The sequence below is a fragment of the Equus caballus genome, chromosome 6, assembly GCF_041296265.1.
Source record: "Equus caballus isolate H_3958 breed thoroughbred chromosome 6, TB-T2T, whole genome shotgun sequence".
NCBI classification, from domain to species: Eukaryota; Metazoa; Chordata; class Mammalia; order Perissodactyla; family Equidae; genus Equus; species Equus caballus.
This window is the reverse complement of record NC_091689.1, coordinates 58,448,261-58,468,004: the sequence shown is the minus strand read 5'-3', so window position 1 is coordinate 58,468,004 and position 19,744 is coordinate 58,448,261. Positions and strand designations below refer to the sequence as shown.

At 36.2% G+C, this 19,744-nt stretch overlaps 1 protein-coding gene across 26 annotated transcripts in view; it reads right to left on the bottom strand.

Moving 5' to 3' along the window:
• The window catches only part of PIK3C2G (phosphatidylinositol-4-phosphate 3-kinase catalytic subunit type 2 gamma), a 510,459-nt gene that overhangs the window by 89,967 nt on the left and 400,748 nt on the right, over positions 1-19,744 (bottom strand). For 21 of the 26 annotated variants that reach the window (XR_011439709.1, XM_070270013.1, XM_070270006.1 and 18 more), the window contains 2 exons: positions 19,216-19,352; positions 17,167-17,336 (listed from right to left, as the gene is read on the bottom strand). Coding sequence is in view for 25 of the 26 variants with exons in the window: in XM_070270013.1 (XP_070126114.1) it covers positions 17,167-17,336; positions 19,216-19,352 (307 nt within the window). In the remaining variant the exon portion in view is untranslated. The remainder of the gene's footprint in view (positions 1-17,166; positions 17,337-19,215; positions 19,353-19,744) is intronic. The other 5 variants (XM_070270025.1, XM_070270027.1, XM_070270026.1 and 2 more) reach the window with 1 other exon arrangement.

The window sequence follows — 19,744 nt, the reverse complement described above, 5'->3', positions numbered from 1 at the left end:
TGTTTCCTCTATTTTTGTCAGTCTTTTTCTCATGTTATTTGAGACAGGAGGAGACCTGAGATGAAGTGTTACCATTCCTAATAGAGATTAGCAGAGATTGGATTGGAATCACCCCTCTACGATGAGGTCTAATTCAATGAATGACAACAACAAGATGAAGAGTTTTGATACTGATTTGGCCCTCTAGAAGAATTTGAGAAGGGAATACAGTTTGGGGTAAAAAATTGACTAAAAAATAAAGATTTCTGAATGAATTGAAATAAAATATATTTTAAAATTTGAGCCTAGCAGCCTAGATATAACTAAGGTTATTCCAAACAGTAACTGAAAAAAGTGATGGAATATTAAGGAAGGCTCTTAATTTTTGTTAATAATAAAGAAAAACTGGCTTCTTTACTGTTGCTATGCTTAGCTATTTAGTAAAAATATAACGGAGTGAGAAATCTCACTATTCTGACTTAGTTAACCAGACTTTTCAGAAGTGTGGAAATTCGAATCAGAAAGCCACAACTTAGGTATTTTGTGGCTAACCTAGGGCAGTGGAATCTAACTGCAGGGAAAGTATTTTAAAGAAAATAAATAATCTACCTCTGTTTGACTGTAGTTTTTTCTTTTATTTTATTTTGTGATCCATGCTACCATTGAATGTCAGGAGGAGAGGATGGTATAACAATACTCTCATTTAGCTTTATATTCATTCATTTGATCATTCATTCATTCTACAAAAATTATTGAACACCCAGACATTGAGGAATGTGTGTTAAGAATCAAGTCCAAATTTTAAAATTTGTGCTCAAAATCCTTTTATATTTCGCCTTCATTGACTTATCCAACCTATATTCTGTGAGTTTACTTTACAGCCCTTTACTTTAGCCGAGCTGGCAGCAGCGATGTTAAAAATATGAGACATAGCTTCAGTTTGAATTCCGGACCTGCTGTATCTCAATTTCCTCATCTCTGACATGGATAATACCTAGCTCTTAGCATCGCTGTGAGGATTAACTGGCAAAATGTACACAAATGGTTGACACATAGAGAGGGCTACACACTTGTGAATTGTTGTGATTAGAGGCTCTGTGCAGAGGGCACAGACTGCAGGCCCTGTCAGCCAGGTTTCAAATCATCTTCTATCACTTAACTAGTTCTGTGACCCTGGGAAAGTTACCTATCCTCTCCATGCCTCACTACCCTCTTCTGTAAAATGGGGATAAACGTACTCAACTCTTGGGATTATTGAGAGGATTAAGTGAATTAAAGTATATAAAAGCACTTAGAACACAGCCTGGCACATAGTAGGCACTCAAATGTTAAATACTGCTATTAGTCCTCAAACTAATAAAAGTGTTCTAAGAGCTGAATCTTGTCACAGCTAAATCTCCCTTCCTCTTAAAAAATGCTGACAGTAAAATCCCGTCCTTTCTTCAAGGTTTATTTTATTCCCAGCTCCTCCATGTAACTTCTGTGGCTCATAAAGCCTTAAATGGACTTTTGAATTTTGCTAGCAGTTTTTATGTATCACTCACCTATGTAGTCATCATTATTGTTAACATTTTAGTAGAATTTTAGCAATATTCCAGACTTCCACAATCAGAAAAAAAATCTTAATTTTATATATAAAAGTTTTCCAACAGTTTTTTCCTACTCTCATAGTATATTTACTATATTGAACAGAACTTCTGAAATAATTTTAAAAGAGTCAAATTTTACAACTTCCTGAAATTTTCTAATGCAATAGATAGGCTTTTCTTTTCAATAGAGTGATTTCTCTTGGAAATTTTTTGTAGTTATGCTCAAGGTCACATGATAACACATTTCCTTCTTCCATGGAAACCACCATTATAGATTAGATGAAGAAATACCATGGCAGAAAGTCAAATACACAAAAGAAACATATCTAAATTAGAAACAATACAAACTAATAATATTGACGAACCCAATTTTAGCTGTGTTTAAATATTATCATGGTCTAAATTTTCAGTGGGCCCAACAATAAAAAATTCTACATCTTTTCCACGTAATTTGCATGGCTTACTTCTGAGCAATTTTAAAACACTTAGAATAAGACTAAAATTTTTCTATAAATGGAAGGAAGTCTCACATGTGAAATAGAATCCTGTGTCATCCCTACACATTATAGGAGTCATAGCTGGGATGTGGTTTATCAGTCCACTCAAATGCAAGCCTAATCCAAGGCCGGAGAATTAATGTATTGGAGCCTATGCCTGAAGTTTAAGCAATACTTGCAAATCTGAGATATAAATTGGTTGTGGCAAGAGAGAAGACTGGAAACTATTTTGCCTCTTAGAGTCTATCTTGTTACTGCATTTTGAATCATATGTTGAAAATCTCTCATTTATAGCTGTACAAATACACCAGAAATTCTAGTTGTGACTATCTTACCCACCCCCCTCCCCCATATTAGTAGTTTTACCATTACTTGCCTAAGTTCTACCTGTACCTTTAACTTGTATTATTTCCCACTTCTGGTCATGTTCTCTCTCTCTCTCTCTTTTACCCGATGCCCTAATACTGACTAAGAGATCAAGATCAAAAATTTTTCTTGTAAGAAGTCTTCTCAAGCCAGCCCTGTTGGTCTAGTGTTTAAAGTTCAGTGTGCTTTGCTTCAGTGGCCCAGGCTCACTGCCCAGTCGTGGAACCACACCACTCATCTGTCAGTAGCCATGCTGTGGCAGAGACTCACACAGAAGAACTAGAAAGACTTATGACTAGAATATACAACTTTGTACTGGGGCTTTAGGGAGGAAAAAAAAAGAGAAAGGAAGATTTGTAACAGATGTTAGCTCAGGGCAAATCTTTCCCAGCAAAAAAAATTGTTGGGTCTTTAAAAAAAGAGAAATCTTCTCTAATTAACCTATCCCTTGCCAACTTCTCTTATTTTGCTTTACCTTTTTACTTAGCCCTACAGCCAATATTTTTTATTCTTTATAGTCTCATGCAGTCTTATGATTTTTTTCCTCCCAAATTATCTGTGTGATTTCCAGGGAGAGAGGATGTATTTTATCTTGCCTTTATATATTCTTAATGTCTCAAACAATATTTTGATGGTATTCTGTTATATGCAATGAATGCAACAGGCAATAAACATAGCTCACACAGTGAAGAGCTTGTGATAATTTAACAATTATGTGAGAAGGCCATGTGAACAAACTTACTTGTTATGATTTTGTCATTTTGTTGTCAGAGTTAATCTTTTTATTAACTTATGATCAATCTTTCCCTGAAATTATTATTCCATAAAAATGCTGAGACTATTTTATAGATTTCCAATATAGGTGCGAAGTGAGTAGTAGTTCAAAAATGTATATACGTACTTGGGAAATTTAAGAACATTTCTATTATAAACAGACACTAATTATTAAGGAGACAAATTCACTTGATATGGAAAATAGCAGGATAATTAATAATTTTCTGTTTGTTAGTACTTACGCATAAGCTTCCCTTTTAACTATACTTCCCTTCTAACTATACAAGTAGACATAATTTCCTTGTCTAAAGTCACTAGAATACCAAGATCATCATCATTAAGCATTAAAGATTGCCATTACACTGAGGGTACATTTAGGATAGGTCTCTGCCCATTAGGTGACTTAAATTTGACTAGGGAGGCATGCACCCAAAATGTTAGAACACTATAGTTATTTATCAACAAATATTTTTTGAGTATCTACAATAGATAATGAGAAGGCTTACAGATGAGGTTAAAAAATCAATATCCTAAAAGCAATAAAAATTTCTTGAATAGTAACAATAGTGTTTTGAAAAGATCCCCCTAGCTGTAATATGGAGAAGAATTTGGAACAGAGAGGGCATATGTGGGTAGATAAGACAAGAGAATTTTGCAGAAGGTTTTCCTTTGTGTGTGTGAGGAAGATTTGCCCTGAGCTAACAACTGTTGCCAATCTGCCTCTTTTTTTTCCTCACAAAGCCCCAGTACATAGTTGTGTATCCTAGTTGTAAGTCCTTCTAGTTCCTCTATGTGGGATGCCACGAGAGCATGGCCTGATGAGCAGTGTGCAGGTCCATGTCCAGGACCCAAACTGGCAAACACTGGGCCCACTGAAGTGGAACATGTGAACTTAACCACTATGCCACCGGGCTGGCCCCTGCAGAAAGTTTTGATTAGATATGAGAGTAGCTTAGATTAGGATTGTGGCATGCAGATATAGAGACGTAGGAAGACTTACAAAAATACTTTGAAGAAAAAATCAAGAAGACTTCATGATGGTTTGGAGTAGGAGGGAAAAGAGGTGCTAAAAAGAGCTTTAAATTTTTGGCTTGTGTATCAGGAAGACTATAGCACAACATTCAGAGTGGTTTCACCTTCAAAGAAGTTAAATTTGAGGTGCCTTTGAGACATACAAGAGCAGATGACAATGAGGAATTCTGATACTTATTTCCAGATCACAGAGAAAAGATCTGGGCTGGAAGTAAAATTTTGAGTCAGATTTCCACTTCTGGGAAGACTGAGTAGGCATATGTTTCCTTATCTCTCTCACTAAGTACACTAAAAACCCTAAAAATTATATATAAGACAAACATAAAAAGACTCTGAAAGGCAAAGTGAAGAAGAGAGACTACCCAAGGACCTCAGGACTCAAGAAACAACATGGTGGTGAATTATCTAGGTTTTCTTTTTGCCTCATATATTCCAGACATGGGGTTCAAGGAGATAGGAATCTGGAAATGCCAGTGAGTGCAGACAAAAAGTCTTCAAGAAAAGCTTGGTCTCTCTAGCCAAAGGCCCAGGAAAGGGGTAGCCTAACAAGATGAAAACATTTAGACAATAACCATTCTACTCTAGCCAAATATTGAAGAAAAAACTGTGACCCCAATCTCTCACCACACTAGCCAAGGCCAAATTGGGGAGCCTAAACTTCCATTCTCACCAGGCTATAATGCGGCATCTCAATCTCCTGTCTAGGTGGTGTCAGAGACAACTCAGCAAGGAGCAGAGTATTGGTGGAGAGATAGACACTTAGATCAATGGAATAGGCAGCACAGAAATAGACTCATACGAATATACCAAACTGATTTTTGATAGATATGCAAAAACAATCCAATGGAGAAAGGATATAGCCTTTTGATCAGATGATACTAGGACAATTGGACATCCACAGGCAAAAATATAAACTGTGACCTAAAGCTCACACCTAATATAAAAATTAACTTAAAATGGTTTACAGACTTATATATAAAATGTAAAACGATAAAACTTTTAGGAAAAAATAGAAGAAAACATTTGGGATCTAGGCTACGCAAAGAGCTTTTAAGAGGATGAAACAAGTTACAGACTGGGAGACAATATTTGCAAACCATATAGCCAGCAGAGGACTAGTATCTAGAATATATAAAGAATTCTCAAAATTTAGCAGTAAAAAAACCCTGAAAAATACAATTAGAAAATGCACAAAATACGAAGAGACATTTCATGTTTCTGCAAGAGTATATGCAGTTGGTAAATAAGCACAGGAAAGGATGTTTTTAACATCGCTAGACATTAGGGAAATGCAAATTAAAATCACAAAGAGGTATCAGTACACACCTATCGGAATGGCTAAAATAAAAAGTTAATGACTACCAAATGCTGGCAAGGATACAGAAAACCGGATTACTCATACATTGATGGTGGAAATGTAAAGTGGTATAGCCACTCTGGAAAACCACTTGGCAGTTTCTTAAACAACAACAACATGCAACTACCATACAATCCAGCAATTATAGTTTTGGGCATCTGTCTCAGAGAAACGAAAACTTACATTGACACAGAAACATACATGAATGTTCATAGAAACTTTATTTGTAATAGCTAGAAACTGGAAATAACCCATATGTCCTTCAATGGGTGAATAATTAAACAAACTGTGGTAAATCCATACTTTGGAGTACTATTTGTTAGTAAAAGGAGCAAATTGTTGATACACACAACGGTTTGGATGACTCTCCAGAGAATTACACTGTGTTAAAAAAGCCAGTCTCAAAAAGTTATACACTGTATGATTCCATTTATATAATATTCTTGTAATGACAAAAATAGAAATGGAGAACAAATTAGTGGTGTCAGGGGATAAGGATGGAGGAGGAAAGCGGGGGAGAAAGAAGTGGCTGTGCCTACAAAAGGGCAACATGAAGAATCCTGGGAGAGATGAAATTGTTCTGTATCTGGACCATGTCAGTTTCAATATCCTGGTTATGATATTGCACTATAATTTTATAAAATGTTACCATTGGGGGAAACTGGTAAAGGGAACATGGGATCTGTTTGTATTATTTCTTACAATTGCGTGTGAATCTACAAATATCTCAAGATAAAATGTTTAAATAAAATTCGTGTGAGTCATCTGGATATAGATATTGATGGAACCCTTGGATGTAGCTGATATCAGTTTGGTGGAGACCGTAGAGAGAGAAGAGAAGAGAGCTAAGATGAGTCTTGGGGATCTAATGTTAGTGGTTTGGTAGAAGGGAACCATCCTGCATTGGATGCTGAGAAGGGGAGAAAAACTAGAGGGGGATGTAACATCACAGAAGGCAAGCCAAAGAATTTTGAGGAAGGAATAGTCAATACTGTTGACATCTACTGATAAATCAGGTAAAATGAGGAATGAATATTATTGGATTTAACACTATGAAGGTCATTATTGATCTTATCAAGTAATGAAGAACAAAGCCAGATTGAAGTTGTTGTGGAATGGGTGGTAAGGAAAAGGAAGTCAAGAGTTTAGACAACTCCTTCAGGAAGTTTGTGAAGAAGAGTAAAATGGCATGAAAACTGGGGGTTTGAGGCAAGATTATTTAAGCATTGGACAGACGATCACATTTAAAAGGGTTATTTAAGAAGGAGAGGATAAATAAATATGCAAGGAAAAATGAATTATGGACAGTATAATGTACATTAAAAGATGAGAGGGAAATGGCTCCAAAGCACAGATGGAGGGATTGACTTTAGAAATGAAAAACAAATATTCTGTTAAAACAAGAAGGAAAAAGTTTATGTGCAGATGTCATTTTGTGAGCTTCATATTGAGTATAAAAGCAGGCTCTGTTCTGACTACTTCTATTTTCTCAATAAAGTAGGAGATGTGGTCATCTGTTGAGGGGGGAGTGGAGAATAATGGGTAGGAGAGATCTGAGGTTTACCTTGTGAGGACAAAGCACAAGTCATTGTGGCGAGTGAAATAGTGAGATGGCTACAGAAATACTGTGGGGTTGCTGGGCCATGAGATTGGCCCATTTGAAACTTGGGACAGCGTTTGCCCTGTAGTGTCGATGCTTTCTTGCAGTGCTTGGCAGCTGTGGTGTAGCACAGTGAAAGCAGATGAGTAGGTTAAGGCACATGCTTATCTTCTGCCTCCACATATTTGTTCACAATACTCTACTATACCTTTTCTTCTTTGTTCCCACTAATTTAAATCTAACCTTTTCATGCTTATGTTATACTTCCTCTTGAAATCTTATTAATATCAAGTCTTCTCAATATCAAATCTTCTCAATATCTCAATGTCAGTATCACCCTCACAGTGGAGACCGCCCTATCCTAAAATACGTTATTAAAGAATGGGACTAAGCATGCTAATTGTAATGGATGCACTCTGACATAGCCAAGGTGCTGTATCCTTAAAAGGAGCAGTCTTTCATTTATCAGATTATTCCTTAAACTAATATGCACATACTTAAAAAATGAATGATGCTTGATTTTAAAGTATTGAACACATAAACTGTTTAAGGACACAATAATTTACAGAGGCAACTTCCTCAAATGTGAATTTGGCAGTCGAGATAATATCTCTGGGCTTCATCCCAACAGTTCATGGTGGTCTTTGGTCATACTAAGTTCAATAAAACAGACCCTGGTGGACTCTGAAAACTAGAGTCACATCCCATGAGCATTTAACTTCTATTAGCTCAACAATTCCTGTTAGATGTTCTTTTTAAAAATGTAATAAAAAGATTAAAAGAGAGTGAGCAATTGTGCCTGTCTTTTCACTCATAAAAGAGCAACCATACTGCCCACAGACGGGAGAGTATCTTGCTATTTCAACACTTGGTCTTAGTTCTTGAATGCCTCTCACAGTGTAATTATCTTGCAACATATTTGATCGCAGTTGTTAAAGACACAAACTTAATATATATCACAGCCATAAATGCAAGATAACTATGTCATCTGGTACTAACTGAAGAAACAGACATCTGTCCCAATGCTGGAGAAAAAATAAGAGTGTGTTGGGATTATTGAGAAACGGGAATATCAGTCTCCTATGTGGTACCTTCCCAAGGGCCTATGACGTTGGGCAAGTTATAACAACTAAGATTCCTCTCTGTCTTAGGTCTTGATTATAAATTAGAGAAAATAACAGTAGCTACCTCAAATGGCTCCTGTGAGGATTAATTAAACAAATGTATACAAAGTATTTATGAAGTTTTGAAGGGCGATTTTGACTACTTCCTTTAGAATTTGATCCCCCATGCTGGATGATGCAGCACCACACTAAGGAACACTTAGTCTCTGCCACTCCCAGTGATAATCCACAGCAATAGGAGAAGAGCCACATGTTTCAATATTGATGATGGAGGACGGAGTCAGGGGATATAAAGAGTGGAATGGAAAGACAGAGAACTCTATCAAGGATTCATGACAGTAGAATTTGTCTGCTGGTCTCTGTAGAGATAAATATTTCTTCCTTTTGCAGTACAGTTCATCTAGTATTTACTTGAGCAACCGATGAAGTCAGTAAATGGATGTATACAAGCTTTAGTCCCAGGCTTGAGAGACTAGAATGTTTGAATATGTGTTTAGATACTGAACCAAAATGAGAGGCTTAGTAATGAGGCACATTTTATTTTTATTATTGAAATGATTATTATTAATTTCATGAATTTCAAATGATTTTGTCCCCAGGAAATATCATAGTAACATTAAAATATATTGTTTTAAAGAGTGCTAGAATTTGCAGACTCCCATCATAATGAATGGTGATATTAGCATACAAATAAATGACTACAAAGTACATTGGGGAATGTTTAAGCCTACACTTTTCCTGATATCACAAACGACCTACATTTCAGAGAGCACATTTTGCTGTTCAACAGAAAGAACACAAGTCTCTTGTCTAATATTCATGAGTTAATTGAGAAGGCAAATTTGGAATCTCCATTGGATAGGCTAGAACCTTGTATAATTAGACAACACAACAAACCTCACATGTGCAATATAATGAGAACATAAGGGTGCACGTACTATTACAAAAAGAACATTTAACACCCTGTGAGATCTCCAAGTTTCTGGCAATTATTAACTAAGGAGAACTTCACCAATAATCTCTTCAGTGTAAAACATGTGTTTTCCCCCCAGTCTAGCCTCTTTTGTAAATGCGCTGTGGGTCCTAAGTTAGACTCTGGGAAGTCCCTGATCTTTAACTGCTTAATAACTTTAGATATTGACTCTGGAGTCCCTTTTAGGCTCAGGCAGACCATCTCTCTTATTTGCAAAGGGTAGATAAAACAGTAACCTCTTCAAAATTATCAGTCCAACTTTCCTAAGTCTGATACTTTAGATGTGAATTTATAGCAAATTAGGATAGGAAGAGACTGGTCGGCTCCTCCAAATTCCCCTTTGAGCTTGAGTCTAAGGGAAAGTGTACAATTATGCTTTGCATGGAATTCCAGTGAATGCTTGGAATAGAAGTTAGTCTGGATATGAGGAAAAGATAATCAATGCTATAATGCTTGGGTGAAACTGGATTGTGGTATCACATCTTAAATAGGGTTAGATTATAAAATCAGGTTGAAGGTGAAAATCAAGAACGGTCCAAGTTATCTCCGAAAACATTTAAATCACCCATAAAATTACCATATGCATGATTAAAATTTCTGTTTCAAGCTTGAAATGGACATTTTATCTCTTAGCAAATTTAACACCGTAAGTGATTCCCCCCCCCCCACAGGAGTGGGTACTGTTTCTTCAGTTGGACATCAGATGAAGTTCTTATACTAGGCTTATATTTAGAAGACATTTGTAGTTTTTCTTTAAAAATCAGCACTCAGGTCTTCCATCTCAAGCATGCTCTGTTCACAAGGGGGTGTAGGCTCACTAAGTGCTGGAAGACAGAATCCTTACACTGTTTAAATTGTTCTCTCCCTCCTTCTTTCCTTCCTTTTATTCCCTCTCTCTCACAAACTTTTCCTCCTTTCCTAATCATCCCTCAGTCTTTTCAGCTGAAAACCTACAAGTCTCTCTTTAAAGAAAATTCATAGTTGGTCTTTTTTGGTTGTGTGTTTTTTTTAAATTGAGAAATTGTTTTTTACTTATAACGGGAGTGGGGTGATATAAAGGAGGCTACTCAAAAGAAACCAGGTGATAAAACAGTGGAATGATCAGGTGAAGTTGAAAAGGAAGAAATGATAGTGAGAAGATGGGAATGACAAAACAAACTTCACTTCCTGAAATAGTCTAAGTGAGAGTGCTTTGAAAATCCAAAGTACTTCTCAAACGCTACGTGTCGTTTGCCTAGGGCTGGCTTTGCGACTGGTGAAAACTTTTGTGAAACTTATAGAGTATCAATTTTTTTTTAATTATTTCTTTGTGGCATAATACACATAACATAAAATTTACCACCTTAACCATTCTTAAGTGTACATTTCAGGGGTATTAAACATATTCATAATGTTGTGAAACCATCATTGCCATCCATCTCCATAATACTTTTCATCTTGTAAAACTGAAACTCTATATCCATTCCTCCCTCCAATGACTCCCCAATCCTCCCTCCCCCCAGCTCCCGGCCACCGCCATTTTATTTTCCATCTCAATGATACTGATTCCTCTAAGTACCTCATATAAGAGGAATCATACAGTATTTGTCTTTTAGTGACAGGCTTATTTCACTTAGCATAATGTACTCAAGGTTCATCCATGTTGTAGCATGTGTCAGAATTTTCTTCCTTGTAAGGCTAAATAATATTCCATTGTATGTATATGCCACATTCTGTCTATCCATTCATCTGCTGATGGACACTCGGGTTGCTTCCATATTTTGGTTATTGTGAGTAATGCTGTTATGAACATGAGTATACAACTATCTCTTTGAGACCCTGCTTTCAATTCTTGGGGTAAATATGGTATATACAGCCATCCTAAAGGTTGTGAGCTGGTGTGTATCAAAATTTGAGTCTCATCCCCTGGACTCCCCCATGTACAGTGACCATGAAGTAAAACTCCTTTGGTAAATTTCCAGTTAGGATAAGAGAATATGACAAGTTCTTAAAAATTTTATCTTCAGAAACAGCGTAGTTTCTCAGGTCAAGAGAAGTAAATTTTATGGCATTTTTTGTAGTGATCCTTCAATCAACCAAAATTGAGTCTCCGCTGTGTCAGGCACTAGTTAGTTGCTTGAGATACAGAGATGTCCTTAAGACACTCACAATTGGAAAGGTATTGGAAAGTGTGTTTTTCTTCTAGAAGATTCAGATGATACTGAGGCCTGCTTTGAGTTAAAGGAACCACAATGTTTCTTAATACACAATCATGTGAATAATAGACTGATGAGACTCATCTAATTTCAAAGAACACTAATATAGTAATTAAAGTATGTGGGAGATCACTAAGATCTATATAGCATTTGCATTACTACGAATATTGCACTAAACCAGAATGACTGGAGTAAGGCAAAAATTATTCTTTTAATCTGCTAAAGGAGTTTTTTTCAAAGATGGTTTTAAATTGTGAACATTTAGAATATAAATATTATAATGCTCAAATTAGAAATTAAACATTAAAAATTTTTAAATCTGTGGTAATTAACTATTGAAGATAATATCAAAATGATTATAGATACAGGAAATTTTTATGACTAATATTGAGATGAAAATTCTGAGATGAATTATATTAAGTGATTGGTGATCTATTGGGATAAAACTTGAAAAGGGCATAAACTATGTTGTAAGAAGACAGATATATAATATTTTGATCATCCCGGTACAAATATTTTAACAGAAAAAGAACAGAGTTTGAATTCTATTTTGCTGAGCTCTGAAAGATTTTTCATGTGTTTTAAATGAACTTATGTCCTATGATGTGGTGATAAATATTTAATAACCAGCTCACTTTAAAAACAAAAAAACCTCTGATTTACAACATTTGTCATTTTCCATGGTGTGTATACTCCTACTGTGGCTGATTCAGACTACCAGTGTGATATCATTTAAGGTGGAGTTGAGAAGGAATACACACAATAGGCTCTTGCAAGCCAGTGTGAGCCAGGTTGGGCACACCTCTGCTTATGTCTGAAATTATATCAGAAGTCAAGAATGACTTGGTGAAATACCTTACAATCTAAACAAATCTGACAAGCAGTGCAATCTGGCCTGTCAGTCAACAAGCCCCAAAGTCAGAGATATTACAGGACTAATAGTTCAATTTATGAATTTCAAAACACACACTTCAAAAACTATCAAAATAAGATGTTCAGATAACTTTAAACAAAAGGAAACAACAATAACCTAGAGATGCCGTCTCATTTTTTATCACTTCATTTGGAATACTTACATTAAAATTAATTACAACAAATATTTATAGAACCCTCACTTGGTGCTAGGCATTCCTCTAACCACTTTACATATATCAATTAATTTAATTTTCAAAACACACCTATTTTATAGATGATTAAACTGAGGCACAGAGAAGCCATTTGTTCAAGGTTACATCATTAGAATATGCTAGTATAGGATTAAAAAAACCCATACAGTTTATCTCCCTGGTACCTGACCTTAACCACTGCTCACATGGCCTCTAAAATTACCTAGAAAGAAAGCTACAAGAAAGGCTTCATGAAAGACCAGCATCACCAAAGTGAAAGACCATATAGACTGTGGAAATACAGTCTGAAAAAACAAAAACATGAAACAACGAGTTAGGAGAACAATGAATAGCCCCAATAAAGGCCTTCTTCAATTTCTCCTCCTCTGTAAGAGAAAGTCACTATCGAGAAACTATCGAGTTGAAATTTAGAGTTATTGCAATAACATCTTTTATGTAATAAAAACATTACTATATAGAATTCATTGTTATGGGGGAACTGTGAGTGAAAAATTGTGGATGTATAATTTGTGAGCCACTTTAATTTGAATCTTTGTGAGAGAAAACAAAGAAATGAAGATGATAATTAAGCAATACTTCAAAAGAAAAACCAATTGGTTTCAGAAAGTTAGTGAAAGTCCTCATTGTTTCCATTGTAGGCATTAACCAAATTTTCCCCAGAATCGTTAAGTAATCCTGGGGCTGAACTCTCATGTGATTTAATCTGCTGATGGCAATCTTTCTTATCTAATGTCATAATTAAAATCAAGTAGGAAAGATTGTTTATATACAGGACGTGACATCTTCCATATTTATAACTGAGATGTGACATTTTTTTGTTTTCTTCAAAGTCAGAAAGTTTCCAGGAGCCTCAGATTTGGTCTAAGCATGGCGATGGGTTTTCTAGATTTCTGGAAAACTGAATTCAGTTTTGTAAATGTTTGTATACATTTCCTAAACAGATTTGCGCAGACGGTTAGTCTGAGATGTTCTGAAATCACCATTATAGCATGAGTAGAAAAATACAATGGTTCAACAAGGAATCAGTTTCTTTCTAAAGACACTACTTGTAAGGAGAATGTCACCTCATTGCTGCTTTCTTTTAAGGAAACCAAGGATCAAGGGAAAATACACCCCCAGATACACTGCATCTACTTCTGCTCTGTTAGTCTGCTAATTTCCTTTATTAACTTCTGTATCCTTGACTGAGGGGTAAATGTGCAACTTAGAGAGGGGTTTTATGTGTCTATGTGATTTCTTTTTCCCAACCCATAACCCATCCACAACTGGAAACTGTACTCTCTATGCGGGGTTGAACAATGATTTAGGCAATTGTGTTATGAAGTAAAATTAAGGTATGTTAGTAACACTTTGTAAACCATAACAAGTTATACAAATGCTTTCCTCTTCCATGTTTTTAAGGAGTAGACAATAGGAGAAACATGTGTCTGGATACAGATACTCTACTCTCAGTGGGTGTAGCATTTTATATTAAGGAGTATGATCCTGGGCCATCACTGGTTATTAGTGGAACATTATATGGCCTTGCTAGACTATGGGAGATTAGGATAGTCCTAGGGAGTGATTTACATACCTGGCTTTGTATCTTATGGAGAGTTTATGAATATGACTAGTATTTGTATAGAAGAAGCAAGGTGAAGATAGGCTTTTCTCTAAAGACCAGGTCTATAATCTAATAAATGTAGAGTAAATAAGAATGTTCATTTATCCTAAGGGGATTGAGTGGCCTGATTTATAAGAGGACTTTTGTTTACCTGGTAACCAATAAACAACCAATGGGCCTAGGATGGAAGAAGTCAGCTACTTTATGAAACAACATTCGAATGAACTTCAGAAACAATCCAAAGAGACTTGGAGGAAAATAATTGGATGTTGTCTACAATTCAAAAGATACATTGAATAATAATGTGTAGGCACAGTTCAGTTTAATCATTAAACAAACTCAGGGCAGAAGTATCAATATCAAGAAAGAAATCCAAGAAGACATTGCCAATGAGCTTTACATAGCCACTGGTGGACATAAAATCCTGCAAACAATAATCCAAATGGATCATAATGCTGCAGTTGGCCTCCTTAGCTGGCGGTCAATAATCAATAATCTCAAGTGAAGATAGTGCCAACTTCATTTTCATTCATCCAATCAATAATTTTTGAATGATTGAGGGCTCACCTGTGAATGGTTTATTGCCTGACTCACTCAGCAAACAATGTTAACAACCTAATATGAGTGAGGCTCTATACTGGGCACATTGTCATGTACCTTAGAGGTTGCATAAAAGAGATTTACAGTTGCTAAACTGTAGAAGCAGCAACAGCTGCTAGAACATCAACAAACAAACAAATGGGACTCCATCTTTTCTAGAGATCCTGGTGCATATCTCTACCAAGGTACTTACCATAATGTTTAGTAACTTGCTCTTTGCTTTTTCTGCTTTCCTAACTGGAACTTTTTCTGTAGGACAGGAATATTTTCATTCACCATTTAACCATCCTCATGGTCAACATAGATGATCGTTGAATAAATGAATAAGGATTAACCCAAATTCTCAGTGGACAATACAACAAAATAAATAAAGATGTCAAAATTGTAATCTAATCTTTAAATTTCTAGGAAATAATAGATTCTAGAGAGAAAGTGTTACATACGCAACTTATGTACACATTCGCACATGTGAATTAACATTTGTCCTTCATAAAGTAGATAGCCCTCGTCTATGATGCTCTAATGGTCTGTACATGTCTATCTCTTACCGTACCCGTTACCATATTTTATAGTAATTATTTATGTGTCTGTCTTCCTAGTATTCTAAAGGAAGAGTAAACCCCATTGAGGTGGTAAATGTGGATTATTCATTTTTGTATCTCCAAGGTTTATCACAGTCCTTGGCACACAGACCATCCTGAGTAGATATTTAAGGAATGAACGAATATGTGGTGAATTTTCCCGAGGTTATTCATTATAGAAGGCAATGTACTGAAAATAAGAAAAAGTGAAACAATTCCGCTTGTATGCCTTTATAAAATAGGAGACATTTGTTTATACAAATTAAACCATTTTAGGTAGCTTATATTGGCATTTTAATACCAGATTATGGCCATCTGGTGAAAGCTCATCATGTCATATTGTAGGAGATATTATTGTTTCTTCTATTGATGAGGTGTTTATAGCTAAAAGTGAGTGATTAGTCTTCTGAATGGTCTGATCCCATTTCTACTTTAATATGAAGTATCGTTTTTAAAAAGCAAGGAACTTTTAGTCTGAGACTTTTGGTTTCCTTGCTGCCAGCTCAAATAAAATAAAACAAAAACCTATTTATCCACTTGTCTTTTCCGTTTTAGTACATGATAAAATTATCTGCTAAGACCAGAAATCCAAGAGTCATCCTTGAATGCTTTCTTTTCTTCTCCTACCCCTCAGGCTGCCTCCCCCAGGCCATTAACCACTGCCAATGTCCAATGAATTAGCAGATCCTGTGGCTCTGACTACAGAATATTTTCTGAATCTGTCAGTTTTCACCACTTCTATACCATTAAGGTCTTGCCTTAACTATGGCAGTAGCCTCCTAACTGGGCTTATTATTTTATAGGACAGCAGAGAGTGTTTTGAAATCCACTGAAAAAGGTCTGCCCCTGAGCTTAAGATAAAAGTTAACCTCCGTACCATGTCCTAAGTGCCCTGCTTGATCTGGCCCCCACCAAGCTCTTCGCCCTTATGTCCTACTGCTCGCGCCTCTCCATCCCTCCTCCAGGCCCCAGGCCTTCATGTTGTTGCTGGAACGTGATATGCTTACTTCCATGCTCATGACTGTTATTTTTGGTGTTCTTTCTTCCTGGAATACTCTTTTCATAGGTCTCCACAAGGTTATCACTCATTACGCAGCTGTGTCTCATCTTCCAAGGGTCTCTTTAAAATAGCATTCCTGCCTCAGTCAAGTTCTAGCCCATTTCTCTACTTCAGTTTCCTAATAAGAAATTAAATTCCTCATTTCCTCATATTATTTCTTTGTATGTTAACTTGTTTAACGTCTGTCATCCCTACTAGAAAGAGATTAGGATTTGTATCTTCCTTGTTTACTTGTATATTCTCAGAGCCTTGAATGGTAGGTGCTGACTAAATATTTTTGCAATGATTTAAGGCTCAGTCAGTAAGGAAGTACGCTAGTTCTATGACACGTAGACCAGGGGTGGTGATTGCTGTGGCCAATATACTAGATGTACTGAGACCATGAACTCAGGCCTCATTGTCTATTCAAGATTTAATAAGAAAACAAAAATATTATACTTCAGACAATTCAGACTGGAATAGAATTAGTATCCTATTGGAAAAGGCCAATTTAGTCCACTGACAATTTGAGGAAACCTAATTTTTCCCATTAACAATATATTTAAAAAATTTTTTTCTTCAATCTTACATATATAATCATGTTTATGCTATCTCGGGGGCTTTGAGAAATGGGGAGTAAGTCATATGCTGGGTTTCTATGCCATTACATGTTATATGTCACCCTTGGACATTGCTTAATTACTGTAATAAACATTATTTACATACTGACCTTTTTATCCCTCCAAATGTTTGTGCATGACCTAAGAATTTTCCAAAGTCAATATGAAACATGTGGCCTGACTTTGTCAGCATGATATTGTCGTTGTGTCGGTCACAGACTCCCAGGATGAATGTTACCACACACCAGCCAGCACAGGAATAGAAAAAGTTTCTCAAGGCCTAATCAGTTGGGAAATAACACACACACAAAATGAGTGAATGTATTAGTATAAGAGCTAATGGTAACAAGCATTATAGAAAGCAATATTACATAATCAAAAACTACTTCTACATCTCAGTTGAGAGAAGGATATGATTAAATGGCTAATTCTTAATATGCTACAGAAGAACATGAAGCAATCTGTTCTTTAGTCTAATAGATGAATGTTTTCATTGAAATTGGCAAAAATATCTCTTTTATTCAATTGAAGTCAATTTTATTAGTTTACTAGAGAGAATTCGTGGTGTGATTTTTTTGATGTCTCAAATATACAATATTGAATGATTTTTTTCAAGGTAAAATAAGAAGGAACAATATGGTCCCATACTACCTATCCCCAGAGAAATTTAAAATATTAATTTTTGAATATTTGCACTTTTTTAATACAGAAAAAGCTATATTGAGATAACTGTAACATTGTATGTTTATCCTTACAAATAGGTCATCTAGTTGATGTCTAAAAGTGTTTTGGTACAGTCTATACTAGTGAACGCCTATGTGGGTGGAGGCAGATTACCACTAAGTCATGTTTCTTTAACAAACAAAAATTAATCTTTGTTTTCAAAATGCTCTCCTGGGTATACATCATTTTCATCAATGATGCAATCGTGAGTGTAACCATGGTGTAACCATGAGTGATTGGTTGGGCCGGTGATGGGTCATGGGTCTCCTTGAATGGTGTGGCTGACTTTCTGGAGTAGAAGTCTATGTCACTGGACTGCATGCCAGGACACCTTAATTCCAGGTATTCCAAGTGCCTGAGCAAGTCACTTCATTTGTCTGTCTAGATTTTCTTCACTTATAAAGTGAAGACAATAAAATATGTCCTTCACATGGTGGTTGTGAAGAGCAAATGTATGTGGAAACACCTCAAATAATATAACCACAGGAATTTGTGCAAAACATAAGGTGTAACTTTGGGAATGGCTAAAAAATATATTTCAAAACGATCTCATCTAATTCTTTGTTACTCACCCTCCAACAGCCTGTACTTTTTTCCTCTCCAATCTCACAGAAGTCTGGAATAGATGAACTCTTGGGTCTCTCTAACACGGCCTGTGCTGCCTGAGTGACCAATCATTCCAGTGTACCCAGGCCTGAGAAGTTTCCCAGAATGAGGGAATTTCAGGGCTCAGGACAGTTTTGAGTAAATTCACCCATATGCATCTTTGTGTGAATTAGCATAAAGCTGTCCCTGCCTCTGGGTGGACCCAGCTTTCCCAGTTCATGCCTTGGCAAGTGGAACAAGGCCTGGCTCTAATTAACTTATCCTCTTAGCTGGGAGCCCTGCAGTAGAGTAGAACCTGCACACTGCACCTCGCAGGCCAGATGCCAGGACGAAGTAAAGTGGGAAAAAGGATTGCAGTCAAATAAAACAGTACATTTTGTAAAGTCCTGAGACAAAAAAATAAAAACTCTATTATGCATTCTGCAAACATTGAAAAAAGAGCACATGAAAAAATAGAGCTTGGCAGAAGATATGTATTGCAAAGGAAGGAGGGAGATTTATAGAAAGTGGAGATTGTGTACAAATAAGCAGAGGTGACTTGAAGGAGGTAGTTTCAAAGAGCATCATCTCAGGTGAGATGGTTGTAAGGGAGGCAGTTGAGCAAAGAGAGTTTTTACTGATAGCCCAGAATTTCATCCAGAAGGAAGACCAAACACATAAATTTTTATCTACTTAATATACCATTTAAATTGGGACATTATTACTAGGCTGATGACTGAGTGAATTAGAATTCAAGGTGTATTTAATTTACTTTTTCATAAGTCAGAATATCTAATGAACCAGAGCATATTCTTATTTAAGTACATTATTTAATGTCCAGTGGGACAAACCTTTTCATAATCCATCTTTAAATGGTTGTGCCGAGTGAACCACTTTTTGATTGTGTTTTCTTTCAGCGGCCCTATCAGTCCAGAACGGCGATGGATCTTTGCCAGGGTTACAGCATCGGGCACCAACTGCACCAATCCTGGGTGATAAAAGAGAGATTATGGAAATAATTCTTTCTTCACAGGATGAGAGATACTTAGGAAACACATCCCGATCTAGGTGACAATAATAGCCAGCACTACTTGGATTACCCTTTTCCTTTCCAAATCTTCTTCTCTGGAGGAACCTTATCTAGATGGCCTTCCTTCTAATTTTTCCTAAATCCTGGGGAGAAATCAGGCTACTTGTCATTGGATCAGATCTATCAGAAGCAGCTTTAATATTTTTTCTAGAACTACAGTAGAGAGCCAATCAAGATGGTCTCACAGGGACCCACCCACTGAATCAACAGGGTAGTGAGTTAATTAACACACGGCCTGTGCATTCATTTACAGTTTAAGGGGGGCATTCAAACTTGTATGACCAGCATAT